Source organism: Tupaia chinensis, unplaced genomic scaffold (genome assembly GCF_000334495.1).
Source record: "Tupaia chinensis unplaced genomic scaffold, TupChi_1.0 Scaffold000042_2, whole genome shotgun sequence".
In the NCBI taxonomy this organism is placed as follows: domain Eukaryota; kingdom Metazoa; phylum Chordata; class Mammalia; order Scandentia; family Tupaiidae; genus Tupaia; species Tupaia belangeri.
The window spans coordinates 752,413-773,696 of record NW_006159498.1 but is presented as its reverse complement, the minus strand read 5'-3'; the positions used below and the strand labels follow the sequence as shown (position 1 = coordinate 773,696).

General features: G+C 50.8%; 1 protein-coding gene across 3 annotated transcripts in view; it reads right to left on the bottom strand.

Annotated features, from left to right (window-relative positions):
- Positions 1-209: 209 nt before the first annotated feature.
- Positions 210-21,284, bottom strand: part of SRL (sarcalumenin) — a 64,627-nt gene continuing 43,552 nt past the window's right edge. For 2 of the 3 annotated variants that reach the window (XM_027773149.1, XM_014589254.2), the window contains exons 2-6: positions 14,567-14,668; positions 13,174-13,269; positions 8,428-8,544; positions 7,468-7,701; positions 213-4,002 (exon numbers count right to left, since the gene is read on the bottom strand). In XM_027773149.1, coding sequence (XP_027628950.1) covers positions 3,191-4,002; positions 7,468-7,701; positions 8,428-8,544; positions 13,174-13,269; positions 14,567-14,636 — 1,329 coding nt within the window. In that variant the 5' untranslated portion in view covers positions 14,637-14,668 and the 3' untranslated portion in view covers positions 213-3,190. Of the gene's footprint in view, positions 4,003-7,467; positions 7,702-8,427; positions 8,545-13,173; positions 13,270-14,566; positions 14,669-16,726; positions 17,915-21,284 lie in introns of all 3 variants that reach the window. The other variant, XM_006140747.2, reaches the window with a different exon arrangement.

The following is a 21,284-nucleotide window of genomic DNA, read 5'->3' as shown; positions in this document are numbered from 1 at the left end:
TGTCCTGGGACCTCCCTGAGTATAGCAGGCATGCTCATATGCACTTGATCCAGGCTGACTGAGACTGGGCATGAATCACTCCATAAAGGCCCTGTTGTGGGTTCCTCTCTCTGGTTCTCTCTCTCTTGCTCTCTCAGAAGACATAAACAAACTTTAAAAAAAAGATATCTGCTCTCAAGTAAGGATGTGGAGCTCTTTTAAGAAATAAAATCACAAAATTGAAGAAGAAAGGGGACAGTGGAGACAGCACAATGTGGTAGGAAAGGCCCGGGGAGTCGAGGATGTGTGCAGGTTTGTTAGAAGCAGGCATAGCAGGAGGCCCAAGTCCACGTCAGGGGCAGAGCTGGTCACTTCCTGGAGAAGCCAAGTGGAGGCGCCATCCTTCACCTTCAGGAGAACCATCCTGGCCTCCCTCACCAGCCGAGTGGCATGACTATCTGAGCAGCCTCTAAGAGAGATTTGGGGATAGAAATTTCAAGCGACCACTATTTAAAGGGCTACTACCGTGAGTGTCAGGGAGATAACGGGCTGAGGTGCGAAGGAGAGACTACGTCTTTGAGTCTCAGAGTTTACAACAGTAGGCTTTGTACTCCTGGGCGGCTAAGAGAGGGGGCACCTTCAGCACCTGAGGGAGCCTGCTGGCAGAAGGCTCTAGGAAGCGTCCAAAACAAGGGTGGGCAATTTACACACTTCCCTTCTGTTCCCAGAATCTTAAAAACTAGATGAAAGGAAAAAGATTAGCCTGATTGGAGACAGTCAGATAGCACAGGTGTTAAAGAGAGATTGGAACTTTATTGAGACTTTCTCCCTGATGAAATCAGAATTGACAGAACACTGGAAAGGTTCAGCAACTGTTAAGGCACAAACACAGATACTTCTCTTCGGGAAATCTCTGGCTCCTCAGTTCCCCCAATTCCCAACCCCTTTTTCCCCAAAGGCAGAATTCTACTTAGAATCCACCTCCACAGAACTGGGCAAAACCAGGCACTTAAAAATCTTGCTCACTGATTGACTGACAGGCCCGTGGGTGGCAGAGAAAAGGTAAGTTAAAGGGTAAGAAGAGGAACAGCATTGAGAGAAGATACAAAGAAAGAAAAATAGATGGGGGAAATGTCCACAGGGGAGGGCACACTGATAATTAGTCTTCGTGAAAATATAAATATATGAACTTACTAGCCTCATTCCACCACTTCCCCCAAAGTGATGATGACAGTCACTCTGACAATGCCCAGTTGTACATTATTTAGCTCTGAATGTACTGAGAGAACAGCTCCACCAAAAGCTGCTCATGGACATTAAGGACCATCAAGGAGAAAGGTGGGGGACAGACTCCCAAGAGAACAAATGATACAGAGGGAAGGCCAGCGTTCTCCGTTTCGTTTGGTTTTAAGGAGAAGAGTCCAGGAGAGACCCCAGCTCTTTAGCTCCTGCTCACCAGGCTCCTTGCATGCTCATTACAGAACTCATTTTTCTTTCCTGGCTAACTATTTCTTTAGAAATGGAAGATTTTGGAGCCTCAGGTTTTCTTTCAAGCAGCAGTCTGTGTTGCAGCATGCACCAGACTGCTACTAATCCTGAACACCAGGGAGAATCCCTAAATCACAGTCCTCACGTGGACCTAATCTGATTGCTATTTTGCTTACATGACCTAATCCTTGGAGCACCTCTTGCTCTACTTTTCACTTTCCTTCTGGTCCAGGATGACTTCCAAACGCTGCTGAATCCTGCCTCGTGCCTCATAGCTAAGGCCCCCAGGACAGCTTGCTCCCAAGATAAACTGCTGGCTGTGCTGAAAGATCTTGAGGCAGCCCAGGGCCAGTCTCCTGGGTGGGCACAGGCTATTCACCACGCACATGTCATCCAAAGGCTGCTTCTCCCGCCCCCAGCCCTGCCTCTCCTCCCCACCTCCTCCGAGGTGACAGTGAGTCTGGCCATGTGGGACTCTGCCAACGAGCTTTCTCCATGCCCTCACATCTCTGCCATCTCCCTAATCTCTCTCTTGGACAACATACACACATAGTCACACTCACTGGTATTTGGAGGCCTGGCTTCTCCATGGTGTGGTCAGTGGACATCTGCACTTAGCTCAGGTGGGAAGCTGAATGCTAAGCTTTAGTTGCCACCGACACGTTATTTGAGTTTTAAGTGTTGGTGTGTCAGGGAATGGAGAAGAAGAAAAGGAAAAGCCAGGGAGATGGAAACCAGGAAGGAACAATTTCTCTGCTGAGTGTTCCCACAGATCAGTCATGGGAATGGCCTCTTCTTCAATTTGGGAGAGGCTGGCTGAACAGAGAAGACCCTCACGAAAAGAGCAAGGTCTCCATTGTCCTCTCTGAAACCCAATGCCTTTGGGATCTGAGTTTTCCAAGACATGCAATAGACAAAGACACACTGCAAACCAATTAACCCTCTGAGCCCTTCCAGTACCTTCACTTCAGTCACCTCCGAGAGGTAAATTACCTGAATACTTGACCACTCACCCTTCTCTTGGGACTGATAAAGGGACTGAGCTCCCAGCTGGCTTAGAAGACAACATCAGAGAAATGGCACGGGGAAGGCAGACTCTCATCCTAACCTGGGAACTCTTGGTCTCTCTTCATTGTCTGGTGTCCTGAGCCACTGCCCCACCCCTTGAGGAAACAGGAAAGAGGTCCTGGGGAGGGGCTCAAAACCCAGGTAGATTCAGACCCAAGAGACTGTCCACTGTTGAAAGCCAACCCCAGCTCAGGAGGCGGCCGAGGGCTGGGGAACAAACAGAGGACTGTGTGTGTGGAAAGAAGCCAAATGGACCTGAGGAGCTCTCTCCCAGGTCTTCGCTATCTTCCCAGCTACAGAGGAAAGGGATTTCAGCTGCTTCGAGCTTATTTGACCCTCAGTGATTTAGAATAGCTAGAATTTAGCTGCTTTCTGTCCCTTCAAGACAGGACTCAGGAAAAGCAGGTGGAGCCTGACTTGCTCAGTCAGGTCTCCTCACCAAAGCAACAAGACAAGCACACTATAATTCACAGTTTCCACTCTTCTCCCTAGGCCACGCACCTTCCCCCACCATGGGCTTCGATGGACTCCCCGGTCTCCAACGAGTAACAACTCTTGCCAGTGCGGTTCAAAGGGTTAATAAACCAGGACTTCTCAGACAGTTAGGACACAAGCTCATTCACCAACAGGAACCCAAGAAGGGCTACGTGACAATCTAGTGCTTCCTGTAGCGATTCTTCGGGGTTTCGCCACACCCTGTTTTGTCACAGTTGGGAGCACCTGGATTCTTCCCAAGCCCAAGGCTACCCAGGAGGCTGGGGAGCTCCTGGGTAATGGCCCGCTCAATCTTCTCCAGAAAGCAGCCTCCCATGTAGGAGCACTGCTGAGAGAGAAGTTTGAAACTGGAAATGGGATTGATGCCAAAGAAGTCCTTATAGGCCTCGCGATTGGGAAGGTCAAACTTGCTGACATTGGTCTTTGCCAGGATGGTTTTAAAGATGTAAAATTTATCAGGATCTTCCACAATGTCCTTAAAGACCAATTCTCCATCGCTGAAGAAGGTCATTTTGTCCTTGTAAGTCTGCAGATAGCGGTCAACCAGCAGGGCGTGTATGCGGACACGGATGGCATGCTGGCGGATGAAGGCGATCTTGTTCTCCAGCCTGTTCTCGATCACCTGATTCAGGTCTTCTAGGAGGGAGATCTCTTCTTTGAGGAACAGTTCTCGGTGTGTATCAGGCTTATAGTCTTGTGGCCAGAAAGAGCTGACATAAACCCTTGGAGGCTCTGTGACATTGATGAGAGGTGCCAGGCTCCAGAAAAGTGCCCCATAAACCCGCATGAGCATCTGTGTGGCCAGGTTGTCAGCCTTGTTCAGGATGATCCTTATTTGGGATTCTCGTCCCTTCAGTTGGCGGAAGAGCATCTCCAACTCCAGACCCACATCCAGTTTGGTTGGGTCAAAGACAACAAAGATGAGGTCGGCTCTGTCAATGAACCACTGGCATACGTCATTGAAGGGGTAGCCTGGGGAGACAGGTGTGAGAAGTAAGTAGAGCAGGACTTACCCAAGGTCCCCCAGACCTCCTCTCAGAACCAAACCATTCCATGTTGAAGGAAGCAACCGCACTAGGGCGTTCCTGGGTTTCTAAAGACTATTAAGAATTCATTGCATCTTGGGGCCAGCAGGTGGCATGGGATTAAGGATGCTGGATCCCATATGGCTGACAGTGCCGGATCTGGTGGCTTGCTTTCTCATTTTCCCTCTTTCTCTCTCTCTCTCTTACCTTCTCTGGTCACAATAAATAAATAAATATATAAATAAATAAAATAAAGTTAAAAAAGAATTCAAAAAAAATAATAATAATTAATTGCATCTTTGGGCCAGCAGATGGCATAATGGTTATGTCTCTGGACTCCCACGCAGTCAACCCAGTTCAAGTCACAGATGAACCTGGCCATTTAAACTCATGCCAGGCACATGTGTGTGTGTGCCCAAAATTCCAAGAGAAGAAGGGAGGAAAAGTCATTCCAGCACAGCCATCCACCTGGGAGGTGATTTCTTGCTTTCTGTCTCTCTGGCGACAGATTTGCCCTATAGCAAAAATCTCTCTCTTAAAAAAAAAAAAAAAAAAAAAAGAATTAATTACATCTGTCATGCCCTTTTTCAATTTCCAATCAAGAATAGTCTGATCCTTGCTTTGATCTACAGGGGCATCCAAGTTTCCAGCAAAGTAAAATACATGTTCAAATGAAGATTCTCCCCGTCTAGGGAGGTCTGGGGCAGTGACAAGGACATTGGAGGAACAACGTCAAGGAATGGGAAGAACATAAAAGAAAGGACACATATTTAGGGGAAAGAAATATGCCTGTTGCCAAGATTTGGACTAGAATTTGGGCTTTGCCACTGGCCAGCTAACTATCAAATGCTTCTAAGCCCTAGATTTTAGCTACAAAACAAGAAGAACAATAATGCATAAGCCGATACAAAGCTTGCTATGTTGCTATAAATATAGGCAATCTCCTTACTAAAACTACCGGTCATATAGTAGGGGCCCAGTATATATTTAAAATTATTTCTTCATTTAATTTTATTTGTTAATATTTTTTTTTTTAATTTGACCAAAGAGACAGAGAGAAAGAGCAAGAGAAGGGGAAAGTGAGAAAGCAAGCGGCCAGGTCCAGGACTTGAACTGCTGTTGGCCATGTCAGAGTCCAACACCTTAACCACCACACCACCTACTGGCCCCTTCAATAATTATTTAATTTTATCTATTAATTTATTATTATTATTATTATTATTATTTAATTCACCAGAGATAGAGAAAGAGAGAGAGAAGGAAAGTGAGAAAGCAAGCTGCCAGGCCTGGGACTTGAACTGTAGTCAGCCATGTGGGAGTATCCAGCTCCTTAACCACCACGTCATCTGCTGGCCCTGCTTGGTGCCCAATATATTTTAATTCCTTTAACTTACTTCCTCAGTTTTTTAGTTGGAAAAATTGAAGAAATAAAGAATTCCTGTTTTGAAAACATTGAAGTTCTTTTTCCAATTATCTACCAATAATGCATAGAAATATTCGATGTATGACAGAGTATAATAAGGTTTATTTACATTATAATTATTAATGTTAATATTTACTAATAAAGTAGGATCTATGAGCTGGCCCCATAGCACACTAGGTTAAGCTCTGTTCATTGGGAGCTGGATCCCACATGGCTGACCCCAGTTCAAGTCCTGACCCTAGTAACTTGAAAAACAACTGGGTCCATGTGCGTGCATGCTCCAAATCCTAACAGGATGGAGGAAAGGAAGAAAGAGGATTGCAGTGTGACCACAACCTTTGGAGGGTTCTCTCTCTCACACATGCATCCCCTGGTGACTAAAATAGTAATAAATGAAAGAATGAATGAGTAAAAGATTGTTTTTAAAAACTGTATAAAAAAGGGGGCCAGCAGGTAACATGGTGGTTAAGTGAACCAAACTCCCACATAGTCAACCATGGTTCAAATCCTGGACCTGGAAGCTTGCTTTTGCACCTTCTCTCTCTCTCTCTGTGTCTGTTTCTCTCTGGCCAAATTAAAATAATAATAATAATGAATGAAATTAAATAATTCTTTTTAAAAAATAGGGGCTGGCAGGTGGAGTGATGGTTAAGGGCACTGAACTCCCACATAGCTGACCTCAGTTTGAGTCCTGGACCTAGCGGCTGGCTTTCTCATTTTCTCTCTCTCCCATCAAATTTAAATAAATAACTAAATAAAGTTAAATAAAATAATCCTTTAAAAATAAATAAATAAAAATAAAATCTTGGGCCAGCTAGTAGTGGCATGGTGGTTGGGGCAGTTGGATCCCACATGGCCAACTGAACAATATCAATCCTGGATACTGGGCACATGGGCATGCATCCCCAGAATCTGGAGAGGAGAAAGGATTGCAATGTGGCCATCCCCACTGACATGCTTTCTCTTTCTTTCTCTCCCCAGCAAATGTATATGCCCTATAGCAAATTAAAAAAAAAAAAATTAAAACAGGACCACCAGGTGGCAAGGTGGTTAAGGCACTGGACTCCCACATGGCTGACCATGGTTTAAGCCCCAGACCAGGTGGCTTAAAAATCACGCCAGTCTTGTGTGCATGTGTGCCCAATATCCCGAGAGAAGAATGGAAGAGAAGGGATTGCAGCATGGCCACCTGCCCTGGGGGGTGATTTCTCACTTTCTCTCTCTCTGTCTCTGTCTCTTTCCAGCAAGTGCATGTGCATTATGGCAAAAACCTAAAAAAATTTAAAAAAATAAAAAAACTAAAATAAATAATAAACCAAACTTAAAACAACAACAAAGCCTAGTTATAACGAAATAGGAATTATAACCATAGTCTGAGATCCACCATCTGGTAACATATCCCTCTGTCTGCCCAGTTTAGGGCTCATCTCTGCAGCTAGCTTGTGTCATGGCAGAACTCAGTGGCCCATGTCATAGCCCCATGCCTGCCAGGCTCACAGTGGCATTTCCCTGCCACTTGAAGACAATAGGCTTTAGAAATCCTGCTTATGTCGAAGCAGGCCTGTCAAAACAGAAACTGGGAACTAGAGGAACTAAAGATGAGTTTCAATCCAAAGCAAGTGTGGGAGCCCAAGATCCAACTTAGTCAGAGGTCAAACATAGCTGGACTGTGATCCAGTTAGTCCAGGCCCTGGACCATCCAGGATGGGCCTCCCAAAGACCACTTAGCCTCAGCATGGACCTCTAGGAGCCACTAGTAGAGAAGACTGGCCCTTGCCCGTCTCCAAACCAGATCAGTCCTGGGGAGGAGAGGACAAGGCACTCCAAAACCCACATGGCCCCACAGTGACAAGAAGGGAGTAAAAGTAAAAAGTTAGTCTCCTGGTCCTGAACATCGGCCATGTTTCCTCTCCCCTGTGTGCCTACCACCCTCTGTCAAAAATAGTTCCCTAAGACAGCTCCTGCATTTGGAACTGCGTGCTAAGTCACCTCTTTCTTGCTGCTTGCGATTTTCAATGATGCCTGGTGTATCCACGAAAGTAACCCGTTCCAGAAGTTTGTGGGGAACCTCGATGCCAATCAGCTTCTCCAGGAAATTCTGGCCAAATTTCTCCAGGGGCGAGAAGGACCGGGCACTGTCAGCAGCCATGACGATGCCCTCTATGGTCTTCAGCTTGGGCCCGTGCATGAGGACCGTGAACTCGGAGGTGGTGGGCTCCGCACCTGTGTGCACAGGGAGAGGTCAGCAGTGCCATGACCTCTAGGAAACACCTACTGCAAAGTATGTGGAGAAGCAAGGTGGCCGTGGGGAGGGTAAGTTTGTTAAACTAGTGGCTTCTTTTTTTAATTGTGGTGAGCTATATATAACATAAAATTAACCATTATAACCACCTTGAAGTGTACAGTTAGCTCAGTGGCATGAAGCACATTCACCAGTAATGAATCCATTGCCACCACCCATCTCCAGAACTTTCTCACCTTCCCAAACTAAAACTCTGACCCCATTAACTTCTTGTTCCCTCTTCCCCTCAGACCCTGGCAACCACCATTCTACTGTCTACCTCCATGAATTTGCCTGCCTAGGTGCCTCACGTAAGCAGAATCGTACGGTATTGTCCTGTGTGTCTGGAGTATGTTCCTTAGCATAATGTCTTCAAGGCTCACAGATCTTGTAGCATATACCAGAATCGCATTCCTTCTTAAGGCTGAGTAACATTTCATTGCATGGATGGACCACATTCAGGTCATCCATTCATCCACAGTGGACACCGGGTCGTTTACACTTTCTGGCTGCTGTGAATAATGCTGCTATGAACATTGGTGTAGATGCCAGTTTCTTGTACATACTTTCCATGATCACACTGAACACACATGTACATGGTTTCATTGTTCATAGTGCTTTTACATATAACCTTCAAACACCAACAATCACACAAGGAAATCTATTACCTGTATAGAGCTGGTAGCGAGTGTTTTCCAACCCAAGGAGGTAGTTTATCATGGTGGATTTACCAACGCTCCACGGTCCCAGAAACAGCACCATTGGCTTGGAAGTAATCTCTCCATCTGTGGGCAACAGGAAGTAGAGATGGGAGTGAGCTAACAGAGAGAGGTTCTTCCGATAGGAGTGAGCATTTTCTAAAGCACTCTTCCTTCCAGGTGGTCCATCCAATGAAGTTGTGGGAGTGGAGTCTACATGGATCTGCCAGCGTACAGCAATCTGTGGCACTTGTCCTGCTTCATAAGTGCCATCACCCAGTGAAGATGTCAGAGGCACAACTGTGGCAGCACATAGGTAGCACCATCACTTGTGAGGCTGAAGACCACATGGGAGACCCGAGTCTGCTTCTTGGGCTGCCCTGAACACACTAAGCACGACTGCATGTGCCTGTGATACCAGCTAGCTGGGAGGCTCAGGCAGGAGGACACAACAGTAGAGCCCTGTCGAAAATGCCCACCTTTGTCTCTCTGCCCCTCCCCTGGCCCCCCCTTCTCTCGTAAAAAGGGGGGTCGGGGGAGGGAAGACACTCGAAGTCACTGTTTCACTGTTCTGGCCTTGTCCAGATCCTCAGCCTATCTGCCTTCCCTAGTAGGAGGACCTAAGTGAACTCAACAAACAGATTCAGCTCATTCTGGGTGAGGTCACTTGGTTAAGTCTAAAGGAGAATAGCTCGGAAAGGGGGGAGGGCAGAGCTTCCACATGGAGGGAAGTCAAAACTCTGTATCTGGGTTGATAACAGAGGAGGAGAATACGGGAGAAACTTATATAGTGTTGGTGGTCTGGACTCAACCCCAGCCTTCCGCACGGCCCCAGCATGACTGGATATTACGCTCTGCAGGATGTAGAGCCGCTGCACCTCTGTGGCTGGGCCTGCACCTTGCTTTTTGATGCCCGTCTCATTTGTTTGTTTAAGTGAAACAGGCACATGAATACTGCCTGGAAGCAACACCATGATTCAGCCCCACCCTTCGCTGCCTGTTAATACATGGGAGAGGAGACACACCTCTGTGGGTGTCAACCTTGGCTTGGGGTAAAGGAAAGAGTAGGCAGGCTGAGGGGTGGTTCGAGTCCCCATTTACAGACACAGAGAAGTCTCTTTACATAAACCCAGTTGCCACCAAGGAGAACACTGGACCTTGAGTTCTCCCAGATCAACCACAGGTAGGGCTTTCCAGAGGCTGCTATTTCAGCTCTCTCCAGCAGGGGGCATCACTGGCATGAGCGAAGGAAAGAAAGACAGGAGACAGATGAGAGACTCAAGGCTAGAGCCAAGGCCAGAAAGCGAGATCAGATGCCAGGAACTCGTCCCTCCAGAGCACTGTTACCCCGGCCTCTGCCCTGCAGCACTGTTACACCCCCAACCTTTGCCCTGCAGCACTGTTACCTGCTGCTGATGTCCAGGCAGGAGGCTCCTTGGGAGCTGAGCCATTTGGTCCCAGGGCCAGGAGAGGCCGGCATGTGGGGACAGAGGAAAGCACTAGGAGACCTGGTCATGCCAGGGCCGCCTGTGCTCTTTGACAGGGAGAGTAATCAGCTCTCAGGTTTGTAAGAAACAGCGTGTGGTTGTGGAACGTGGCTCTCCCTCCCACAAGAACTAGAAAGTCCCAACTCCTGACCCCAGCTGTGTGACGAGGCTGGCCCAGCCCTTCTCTGGGCACCAGGTCTCTCGTCTGCAGAGCAGGAAGGGCAGCAGCCATCGAGGCAATCCGATGAGATGGTACAGAGAGGAAGAGATTTGTAATAGCACTCACAATTAAAACAGTAAGATGCTATCATCTGGGGTTTTTTTAATTGCCAGAGTATGCATGCCCTCACCAGAGAGAAAGATGGAGAAACAGAGAAAGAGACAGGGAGAGGGAGAAAGTACCCCTCAGTGGGGTGCCCCTCTCCTCCATTTCTCCATCTTGCCAGGATTTGGGGCACACTCACAGGCCTGCTGTGTTTTTCAAGGCGCTGGGGTTAAAAATTAAACCACGGTCAGCCATGTGGGACCCAGCTCCCTTTAACCACTAGGCTGCAGGGCTTGCTCAAGACGTCTTGTTTAAGTTTTAGAAGAATGATATCTTGGGCCAGCCCTGTAGCACAGTGGTAAGCGCCATGCATCAGGAACTGGATCCCACACCGCTGATGGCAGTTCAAGTTCTGACTCTGGCAGTTAAAACATATGTGCGTGTGCCCCAAAAAAGACTAACACAATAGAGAAGTCCTGACAGGATAGGAAAATGGAGGGAAAAGGATTGTGGCATGACCACAATCCACTGGGGGCTAATTCTTTTCTCTCTCTTTTTCTCACAGGCCCTCTGCCAATTAAAAACCTAAATAGTAATTTTTTTAAAAATGACTAACTTAGGGACCAGCAGTTAGCGTAATGGCTATGTCCTGGACTCCCATGTAGTCAAATGTGGTTCGAGTTCCGGACCCGGTGGCTTAAACTCATGCCGGGTGAGTGTGCGCACGTGCCCAAGATCCTGAGAGGAGAATGGAGGAGAAAGGATTATGGCGTGGCCAGCCCCCCTGGGGGGTGATTTCTTGCTGTCTGTGTCTCTGTCTCTGTCTTTCTGGTGAGCGCACATGCCCTATAGCAAAAACCTCTCCAAAAAAAGAAAAAAAAAAATGACTAACTTAAAAACGGCATTGCTGTGGAAGAATGAGAGTTCCCATGTACTCTTATGAACATAAACTGGTCCAACCAAAGGCAATTTGGCAACAACCGTTCAAAATGTTTAATTCCAGTGTTCTGCTTTTAAACTTGCATCCTACAAATATACTTGCATAAAACATATGACAATTATAGTAGTGTTTGGAACAGTTTTTAAAATAGAAAATACCCTGTTGCCCATCAGTAAGGTACTGCTTATACAGAGAACAGGCACCCAGGCAAGAGCCAGCAGAAAGAAGGTAGACTACACACACACACATGCACACACACACACACATGCACACAGACACACACACATGCACATGGACACACATGGAGATGCACACAAACACACACAGAGATGCACAGACACACACACATGCACACAGACACACACACAGATGCACACAGACACACACACAGATGCACAGACACACACAGAGATGCACACAGACACACACACAGATGCACACACACACAGAGATGCACACAGACACACACACAGATGCACTCAGACACACACAGATGCACACACACAGATGCACTCAGACACACACACACAGTTGCACACAGAGGCACACAGACACACACACGGATGCTCACAGACACACACACAGATGCACACAGACACACACACAGACATGCATAGACACACACACAGACATATGTGCATGCACACACACAGTTTGCATAATATAATCCGATTTCTGCAAAATAAAAGACTTTATTTTTAAGGTTTTGCCATAGGGCACATGCGTTCACCAGAGAGAAACAAAGAGAGGGAAAGTGAGAAATCACCCCCAAGGGGTGATGGCCTGGCCACAATTCCTTCTCCTCCAGTCTCCTCGTAGGATTTTTGGCCACATACACACACCCACGTGTTGTGATTTTCAAGCCATTGGGTCCAGGACTCAAACCATGGTCAGCCATGTGGAATTTCAGTTCTTAACCACTACACCACCTATTGGCCCCATATAAAAGACATTTTTTAGCTCACATAAGCAAAGAGAATGTCTGAAAGTATCACAAGAAACTAATGGAGGGGGGGACCAGCAGTTAGCATAATGGCTATGTTGCTGGACTCCCATGTAGTTGACCACGGTTCGAGTCCCGGACCTGGTGGCTTAAACTCACACTGGGCATGTGTGCGTACATGCCCAAAATCCCAAGAAGAAAATGGAGGAGAAGGGATTGCGGCGTGGCCATCCCCCCTGGGAGGTGATTTCTTGCTTTCTGTCTCTCTGTCTCTCTCTGTCTTTCTGGTGAGCACACGCACCCTTATAGCAAAAAACTCTCCAAAAAAAAAAAGAATCTAATGGAGGGTGGCGTCTCTGAGAGTGGAATTAGAGGAGTTAGGAAGCAGAAAGGGAGCTTGTATTTTTCAATTTACACTATTCTGCATTATTACAAAAAACTTCAAAACAAGTATATCTTATTTCTATTATTTTGAAAATCTCTTTTTGCTATAGGGCAAATGCGCTTGCCAGACAGAGAGAGACAGAGAGACAGAAAGCAAGAAATCACCTCCCAGGGGGGATGGCCACGCCGCAATCCCTTCTCCTCCATTCTCCTCTCAGGATCCTGGGCACGCACGCACACGCACCTGGCATGAGTTTCAAGCCACCGGGTCCAGGACGCGAACCATGGTCGACTACATGGGAATCCAGCAACATAGCCATTATACTAACTGCTGGTCCCGAAAACCTCTTTTTAAAAGAATTCTGGCCCAAGGGAAGGCAGCCAGAGAGACAACAGGAGGAGGGGAGGCACCTGGGCCACTTAGAGGACTCAGACCCAATCCATGAGTGAACAGGGAGCTCTGTGGGCCCTTGGGTGCAGGAGGGCTGAAGCCGGCACCACCGCCCTGGTGAGCCAAGCCCATGCTCCACACTTCAGTGCTGAGAACGAGATGCTTTCTGCAGAAGTCTTCCCCAGGACTCAGTGCTCCTCTAGGGGAGGTGATACATGTGACCGACTCAGCCCTGCACAGGCCTCATGACCTGTGTGGGCACCAGGGGAGCCTGGTGAGCAGAGCCCACCCCAGGACCCACCATACCTGTGATCTCATGCTGCCGGAGCTCATTGTACTTGTAAGACTGCTCCAGGGGCTTGATGGACGCGTGGTAGATCTTCCGCAGCCGCTGCAGCACCGCTGAGGGCAGAGGAGCAGGGGAGGGGGGAGCATCAGGCAGGGCGGGCTCAGAGTGAGGAGCTCAGCCCCCTGCACCGTGGAGGGGCCTCGGCCGGGGCTGCCCCTGCCTGCTGCCCCTGCCTGGTGGGCGCCTCTTAGCCACCCCATGTTAGCCTTTGATGAGAAGGCTGGTCTACACCCCAACTCTCCAGAATCCAAACCCAAAGCTGTTTTCCTACTCCCTCACAAAGGCTACTGAGTTATTTTTTAAAAACTGACCCCAGGAGCCAGCAGGTGGCGTGGTGGTTAGGGCACTGGACTCCCACCTGGCCAACCGCAGTTTGAGCCCTAGACCCATGGCTTGAAAATCACACTGGGAAAAAAATAAAGAAAAATAGAAAAAAGAAAAGAAAATCATGCTGGGCATGTGTGTGTGTGGATGCCCAAGGTCTTGAGAGGAAAATAGAGGAGAAACTAGAGGGGTTTGCCCCCTGGGGGGCAGTATTTCTCACTTTCTCTCTGACTCTCTGGCGAGGACACATGGCCAAAAAAAAAAAAAATCCTCTCCACCCTCCCTCCAACAGTGTCCACAATGCTGCCTTGGCCTGCAGCTCCCTGAGCAAAGGCCCTTTCTGGGTGGACATAATTCCTCCTCTTCACCCTCACCCCTCACTGCCCTCAGCTCAGAGATCAGGGCACGAGCTTCCCCAGCCCTCCCCTCCGTGCCTCCCCCAAGTGCTCCTGGGAGAGTGCGGACATCCACTGTGCTCTGAGGAAGAGCAGAACCCCAGGGCCAGCCTGGGAGCCTGCCGGGTGTGAGGCACAGGGGAGGCACAAGGGACCCAGGGTCAGGCGAGCCAGCCTCTCCCCTCGCTCAGCCACTGCCCCGCTGCCCACCTGGGGCAGACCTCTGCCCTCTCTGAGCTCCAAGCAGCTCATCCTTTGAGGGGATGAGCAAGCCCCACTGAAAGCCCTGGGTTATTAGGAGGAGGAAATACCGGCATGAGGGGGCTTTACGAACTAAACATCAGAGCAAGTGGGAAGAGCTCTTACTAACAGTCACATCCACCGGCCCCCGCCACAGCAGGCGGCAGCACAACGCTTTGCCCTCTGCCCCTTCTTTGCCTCCCGGAATTTGTTCTTCTATGGTTGTGCAGTCTGGAGACCCCGCCTAGCGCCAGATCACAGAGCCTCCTCCTCCAAACCACTTCCTTCAGGTTCTCTTCTTCCCTGCAGGCCCTTCCAGGCTCCCCGGGAGCCCCTGTGCCCCTGCTCTCAGGAGCCTGCGAGCTCTCCCAGCCCCAGCCCCAGTCAGTACCGGAGTAATCGTCCGCAGGCTTGTCCTCATCCAGCATCAGGGTCTTCTCAATGTGGGAGCGGTCCCTCATTGGGGCTTCCTCACTCACATCCTCCGCCTCTTCTGCAGAGAGAAGCAGACAGCGGGGTTAGGGCGACCTGAGCCCCCTTGAAGGTGGATGTGGGCTGGACCTCCAGCGGGTGCTGAGCCGTCCTGACCAGCTGAACTGCACTGAGCTCTGCCTTTGGGATGGGATCTGAAAACCCAAACTCAATTTCTATGAAACTCTATGATCCACTTTATTTATTCTACAAGTACTTACTGAGCACCTACTATGTGCCAAACACCTACTACATGCCAAGCACTGAACGTCAGGCTGGGAAGTCGGTGGTACCTCAGACGAGCACAACACCTGCCCTGGGAGAGTTCTGTTGCAGCCCAGCGGGGGAGAGATGATGAGGATCTTGGAAATAATGTAACGATGAGGGGTTAGTGGCTTTAGCAGGGGAAGCAGGAGAGCTCATCCCCAAGGCTCATAGCAGAGTAGGAGTTAGGCAGGCAAAGGTGAAGGAGACTTCTTAGAAGCCCAGGCAGGCTTTAGCAAAAAGCAGGAGGGAGGCTTTGGCCTTTGCCGCAGACCCCAAGCAAGCAGGGGCTGAGGAGGCCAGGCTGACCAGGGCCTGCATGGCCACCACAGCAGTCAGTGCACCTACTGAGGGCCATGAGAACCAGAGAGGGGGCTGAGCAGAACGCAGACTGATCAAATGACCACTGAATCAAGACCATACAAAGGACATCAAAAAGTTCATTGGAAAAGGGAATTCAAATACAAGTTCATTTTGGTGCAATAAAAAAAGTCGAAATCCATATTTTTTCATAATATACACTTGCCATAAACTTTTTGAAGACCACTCTCCCACACCCGCACTGGCCGTGTGTGAAGAAAGGGTCTGGGCTTGGGGAGAAGGTATCAATTTGCTTTTGACCAAGCAAGAGAGACCTGTGCCAGCCGCGGGCTCTCTGAAAGGGGTTTCTCAGTCTCTGGCCGCCTGGGGTTATGGCCATCTCTACCCAGGCTGCCTGTACAGAGGACTTCGGGTGACCTGGAGGGGATGGACTCAGGTCTGTGGATAGAAGTGGGACCAGCATGCCTCCTGGACCACCTCAGGAGATCATCCCGTCAGCCCAGGCCCCAGACCCAGCACAGGGAGGAAGGAGCCTGCCGCCTGCAGCTGCCCCTCCTTTTTGAAGCACCAGAGAGCCTACAATTTAAACTCGGCGGGAAACCTGGGGGGTGGCCATCCTGGAGAGTGAAGGCTTGACCCCAAACCTCTGCCCCGAAGGGCCAGCGTCCGCCAGCCACCACTTGGTGGATCAGCCAAGGGGTGCCAGACCCCCGCCAGCAGCCTGCAGTGACATGGCCCCGCCCTCACCCTGCCCTTCCTGTCCCTGGCCCTCAGGACAGCGGCTAGTGTGTTAGGTGGACATCTAGGGCACCTCGGTCGTCAGAGTCGGCCTAGGTCTCCCACGTGATCCTGACCTACGTTCCCAGTTCTCTGTCCTCCTACAGCGCCATCTTCCATGGGAGGTCACCCCGGGCGGTTCCCAACCCGCCCCAGCACCCTCGGGCTCATCCCTCAGCCAGCCGGCCTCAAACCCTGGTCCCTGAGGCACTGGTCCATATTAAAATGCACCTGAGGACTCTACAGGGGAGGATCCTGAGGCCTGACTCGAGTGACAAAGGTCTCTCCGGACTGTCTCCCTCCATCCCGCCATACTGCATGCAAGCAGCTACCATGCAGCCTGCAGTCACCTCCCTGGGCCAGGACCTTGGGCAGGGCCTCCACCAGGTGAACGGGACCAGCTGGGAGTTCCCTGCCCTGCCCTGCCCCCATCTGTCCCACTAAATAGACTTCAGGGCTGGCACGGCCGCAGCGGCCCGGGCGCCAGCGGCCTTACAGGAAGACTCTGGGTTTGCGCCCACGCACACCCCGAGCGGCCACGGCCTGCCTGTGGTCCTGGTGGCTGCAGGGCTAGGGGAGGATTGTGGCATGAAGACCCGGTCGGGTACCTGCCTCTCTCTCTCATGAAGGAAATGAACAAATACACTTTTACAAACGACTCCTGGGAAGCATGCAGCTGCCCCAGGTTCCGAGTTGCTTTTAAGGAATTCATTCCTACCCTGGGGAGCATCTGTGGGACTCCCAGTCCCCTGGCGTCCCTCCTGGGGCTCCTCCACCTCATCACCCGGGGCCTCGCCACCCTCTGGTTTCAAGTGCTGAGAGCCAAGCGGGACCCTTTTTTCCCCATAGCCTGCAGCCTCTGCTGCTTCCTGGGGCTCCCCAGCCTCCTCCTCGGGGGAGCCCTCTCCTTCTTCTGAACTAGCCCCATCACCGCTGTCTTCTTCAGACTCTTCTTTAGAGGGGACTCCTCCTTCTTCCTCTTCAGAGGAGGCCTCAGCCTCAGTCGCTTCCTCCTCCTCCTCCCCTTCCTTCTCCTCAGGCATCCCTGGTGCCTGGGTCCCTGGGGGCTGATCCTCCTTAGTCCCCTCTGCCTCAGCACTCTGGGCACTCCCAGCCTCTGCACTGGCCTCTTCAGCTGGGCTGGCCTCCCCACTGAGGCTGGCCTCCCCCTGGTCCTCCGCCCCCTCCCTGGCTCCTGGTTGGACATCAGCCTCCAACTCTTCCCCCTCAGATGTGGCGGTGGGGGCTCCATCCAGCACTGCTGGCTCTTGATCGGGCCCTGGGCTGCCTTCGCCTTCCTCCTCCAGGGCGCCAGCCTCCTGGCCTTCTAAGCTGGGAGCAGCCTCCAAGGCCTCGGGCTCTGTTGTCTCAGCTGCTGCTCCCTTAACAGGGCTGTCCCCTGGGACCTCCTTGTCCTCTTCAGGGACCTGGCCACTCTCAGCTGGTCCTCCTGCCTCACCACTGGCAGCCCCCTCTCTGGGGAGCCCATGCCTGGCCTCCTCCTCTCCGGGCCCCTCTCCCAAACTGAGCTCTGGCCTCTCCTCTTCCACAGGCTCCTCGCCCCCTCCTGGAGGAAGGGTGCTTGCTGCTGGTGGGCCCTGCTCTTCCTGCCCAGGCCCCGCAGCATCCCCGGCTGGAGTGGACTCCGCGGCCGAGGCATTGGAGAGGCTGGCTTCCGACTCGGAGCCGGGGCTGGCGGCAGCTGGAGGGACCCCGTCGGCGGTCTTCTCCGAGCTCTCAGCCTCCCTGCCATCTGGGTAGTGGAGGAGCAGATTCTTGTCTCGAGGGGCCGCATCTGCATAAAGCACCCTTTCCTTCTCCTCTAGACTGGCGTCTCCAGCAGAGAAATGATTCTCCAGCAAATTGCCAACATCTTCTGTGCCACCCGAAGCAGAGACTTGCAGTTCTGAATGATTAGAACATGATTGGTCAGTTTCACAGGGTCGGCACTCGCTCTGCTTCTCAAAAGAGTCTACGTCAATCTAGCGCCTGTCTTCCAGGACTGGTGCCGCCTGGTGTGCAGGGCCACTCGCACCTGCCTCCCGGGTTGAGAGCGGGTGTCACTCTCCTCCCTCCCAGGATGCAGCAACCCTGGGCCAGGGAATCAGAGGACTGACTTGATGCGCATCACTAGGGGAGCTGACCTCTGCCCTCACCCTGACCCTGAGTCTCCCTGTGGCTCCTGAGACTGTACAGGATGAACTTGGGGTGGGCCCTTCCAGTCCTTCCTCAACCCTGCTGCCCAGCACGTGCGGCCTGGCTCACTGGGAAGTAGAGCCGAGACAGCAAAAACCTCACACATTCCACCTCGGGCGGTTCCTAGAGTCATTAACCAGCAGGCCTTCATACTGCTATCAGCAAAGGAGTGAAAGCAGGTGTCTGCAGGCCAGAGCCTCTCAGGTTCCACGGCAAAGTACTTAGGGGATTACTTGTGGCTCTCGACCTTATTAAGTCACACATCTAACTCTGTCCCCTTAAGGACAGGCATTCACTGGCCTCGCTATCTTAGATTAGAGAGGACATGGCCTGAGGAGGAGATGTCCAAAACGGGCAGGGCCTGGGCTTCCCGGTGGCCTTAGCCAACCCCTTCTGAGGGGATCCCTTCTAAGGGCCTGCAGGAGAGCTGAGGGCACGGGACGAGCCAAGCAAGAAAGAGCAGAGTCGGGGCCTCGGCTATACCAGGGACCTCTGCCATGGTCAGGTTTAATGTGTTTTTTTGTTTTTTTGTTTTAAATGGAGCGAGAAAAGGGTTGAGCATGTCCTTTTTGCCCCTCGTTCCTGGCTGGGACCTGCTTACGGTGGAGGCTCACCTCAGGGAGGAACCACAGGCTTATGGGGACAAGGACGTGGTAGGCTCCCACCTTGAGGCAGCTAGACAGCCCCTCTCACCCTGACCCTAAAGGCCTCCCTCTGAGGGAGCAGCACCCTACCCTTCTGCTGGCCACAGTCAGCCACAACCACCTCTCCCACCCGCTGCCACATTCCCTGAAAGCTGGGCTGGCCTCCAGGGTTCAGGGATTAGTATTTTCTCATTAGTCCCCACAAACAGCCAACCTAGTATTCAGACTCAGGAGAGTGGGGTGCTTGCTGCATTGGCTCTAAGTGAGCCCTGAATACTGACAGATCAGTGCTGGTCCCCAAGTGCTGCCACGTGTAACTGCATTTAGCCTGTTAGTGCCAGGCAGATTTTACAGCAAGTTACCGAAGGGTTAAAGGTCTTTGACCTGCCCCAGGTACAAGGAGTCTGCTGGCTAAGGGAGCCCAGCATAGTCAACCCTTCATCCAGACTTTCCACACTGTGATGTACGGTGAGCACAGGGGTCCCTTCCCATCGGTGCCTCAGCCCCCTCCCACCTGTGCCTTCTCTCCAGGCTCATGTTCCAGATGGTTCCTGGCTCCTGGATTTCAGGAACCGAGTCTTTACTCTGCATTCCCAAGACCTGGGACCCTGCCTGACCCACAGAAAAGTGCTAGGAGAAGTTCACTGTTGGATCTGGATACCAGTACGAATTCCTGGTCCAAATAAATGAATGAATAAATAAAATTAAATAAATCATTTTTAAAGGCCAGTAGGTGGCATGGTGGTTAAGGCACTGTACATTCCCGCATGACTGACCATGGTTCAAGTCCAAGACCTGATGGTTTGCTTTCTCACTTTCTCTCTCTTTCTCTGTGTCTCTGTCAAATTAAAAATAAATGAATGAATAAGTAAAATAAAATTAATAATTTTTTTTAAATTCCTGGTCCATTAGTGGAGACAGGACAGAGAACCGGATGTTACTCTAAATTTAAATTTTCTTTCATTATCACTTACATCCTAAATCCTGATTCCTTTACCTGCATTTCTATCCACACTGGATTAAAACCTACAGCCGGAACTTGGCTTAACCCAAAGACTGACAGTCCTCTTAAGGAGCAAGATATATAATATGTAACATATGAGATATATATACATTACATTTGTATCATTCTTCAGCATGCAGGAAATGGGCAAGCACTTTATATAGACAACACTAACTTAATCGTATTTGCTTCATCTTATTTGCTTCTGCAAAACAAAGCATTACTCATATTCTCATTTTACAGATAAGGAACTAGAACCAAGGGTGTTGAGGGCCATCTGACTTCAGAGCTGCGAAGGAGACTGCCCAACCTCTGAGTGGGGCTCTACCCCGACATGATGCGTGGTATGGCACCAGCACCCTCAGCCTCACCTGGGAGCTTGTTAGAGATGCCAAACCTCCGGCCCCTTTCAGATCAAACTCTGCCTTTCAGCAAGTATTCAGGACATTAATCTGCATGTTAGTTTGATGGGCTGGTCCACACATACCACCTTCTAAAACTGCCTCTCAACCTTGGTTCTGGCGTTGGCTGCATGACAGAACCACTTGCTTCTGGGTCCTACCCTTCCTACCCCTCCTCAGGGAGTAAAACCAGCATCAGGACTTTAAAAAAAATCTCAGGTAATTCTAACACAAAAACTTGCAAATCACTGCAACTGCTAAACCAAATCATCCTGTCCCTGGGCTTCTGCTCCCTGTCCCCACCCCCACTGGGAAGGGGTCGGCGGGGCTCTCAGGTTGGAATGGGTCTCCCAGAGCCGGGCCTTTGCCCTGGGAACAGCAGTGGTTGTGGTTTCTCCTCTGGGGAGTCTGGCCCTCCCCACTGGCCCCTGTTGCCAGTCAGTGACAATGATGGTGCTGATGACGATGGTGATGACGATGGTGGTGATGACGATGGTGGTGACCATGGCGGTGACGAAGGTGGCAGTGAGGAGACTGAGTTGAACAGACTCTAGGTCTGATCGCCCGTAACTCTTCTGATGTTCTCAAAGACCCTCTGCCCCAGGTAGGGGTGAGAGGGCTTCACAGGCCCAAGGGGGATGAGAACCCCTCATCCTCGGGTTTCCATGACCTTCACGTGCCAGTGCATTTCCACTCCTGGGCCCTAGACAGGAAGTTAAGTGTGTACATGTGTGTATACACACTTACCACACCCTTTCCTGGTTTTCACAACTAAGTGCCAAGCTGATCTGACAAATCAGAGTGAAAGCCGGAGGGTGGCAGCTTCACACCCTGCGGCCTCCTGACAGAAAGCCTCTCGGTGAGATGTGCCGTCCAGCTAAGCCCCCAAGCCGGACCCTGGCAGGCAGTAGCACCATAGGGCCCACCTCTCCTCCAGAGGGACAGAGGCCTGGGAAGCCCCAATTCCTTTCCGTCCAACTCCGTGAATCCAAGGTGGGTGTCTTTCCTGGTGCCCGACCTCCCCAGCTTCCT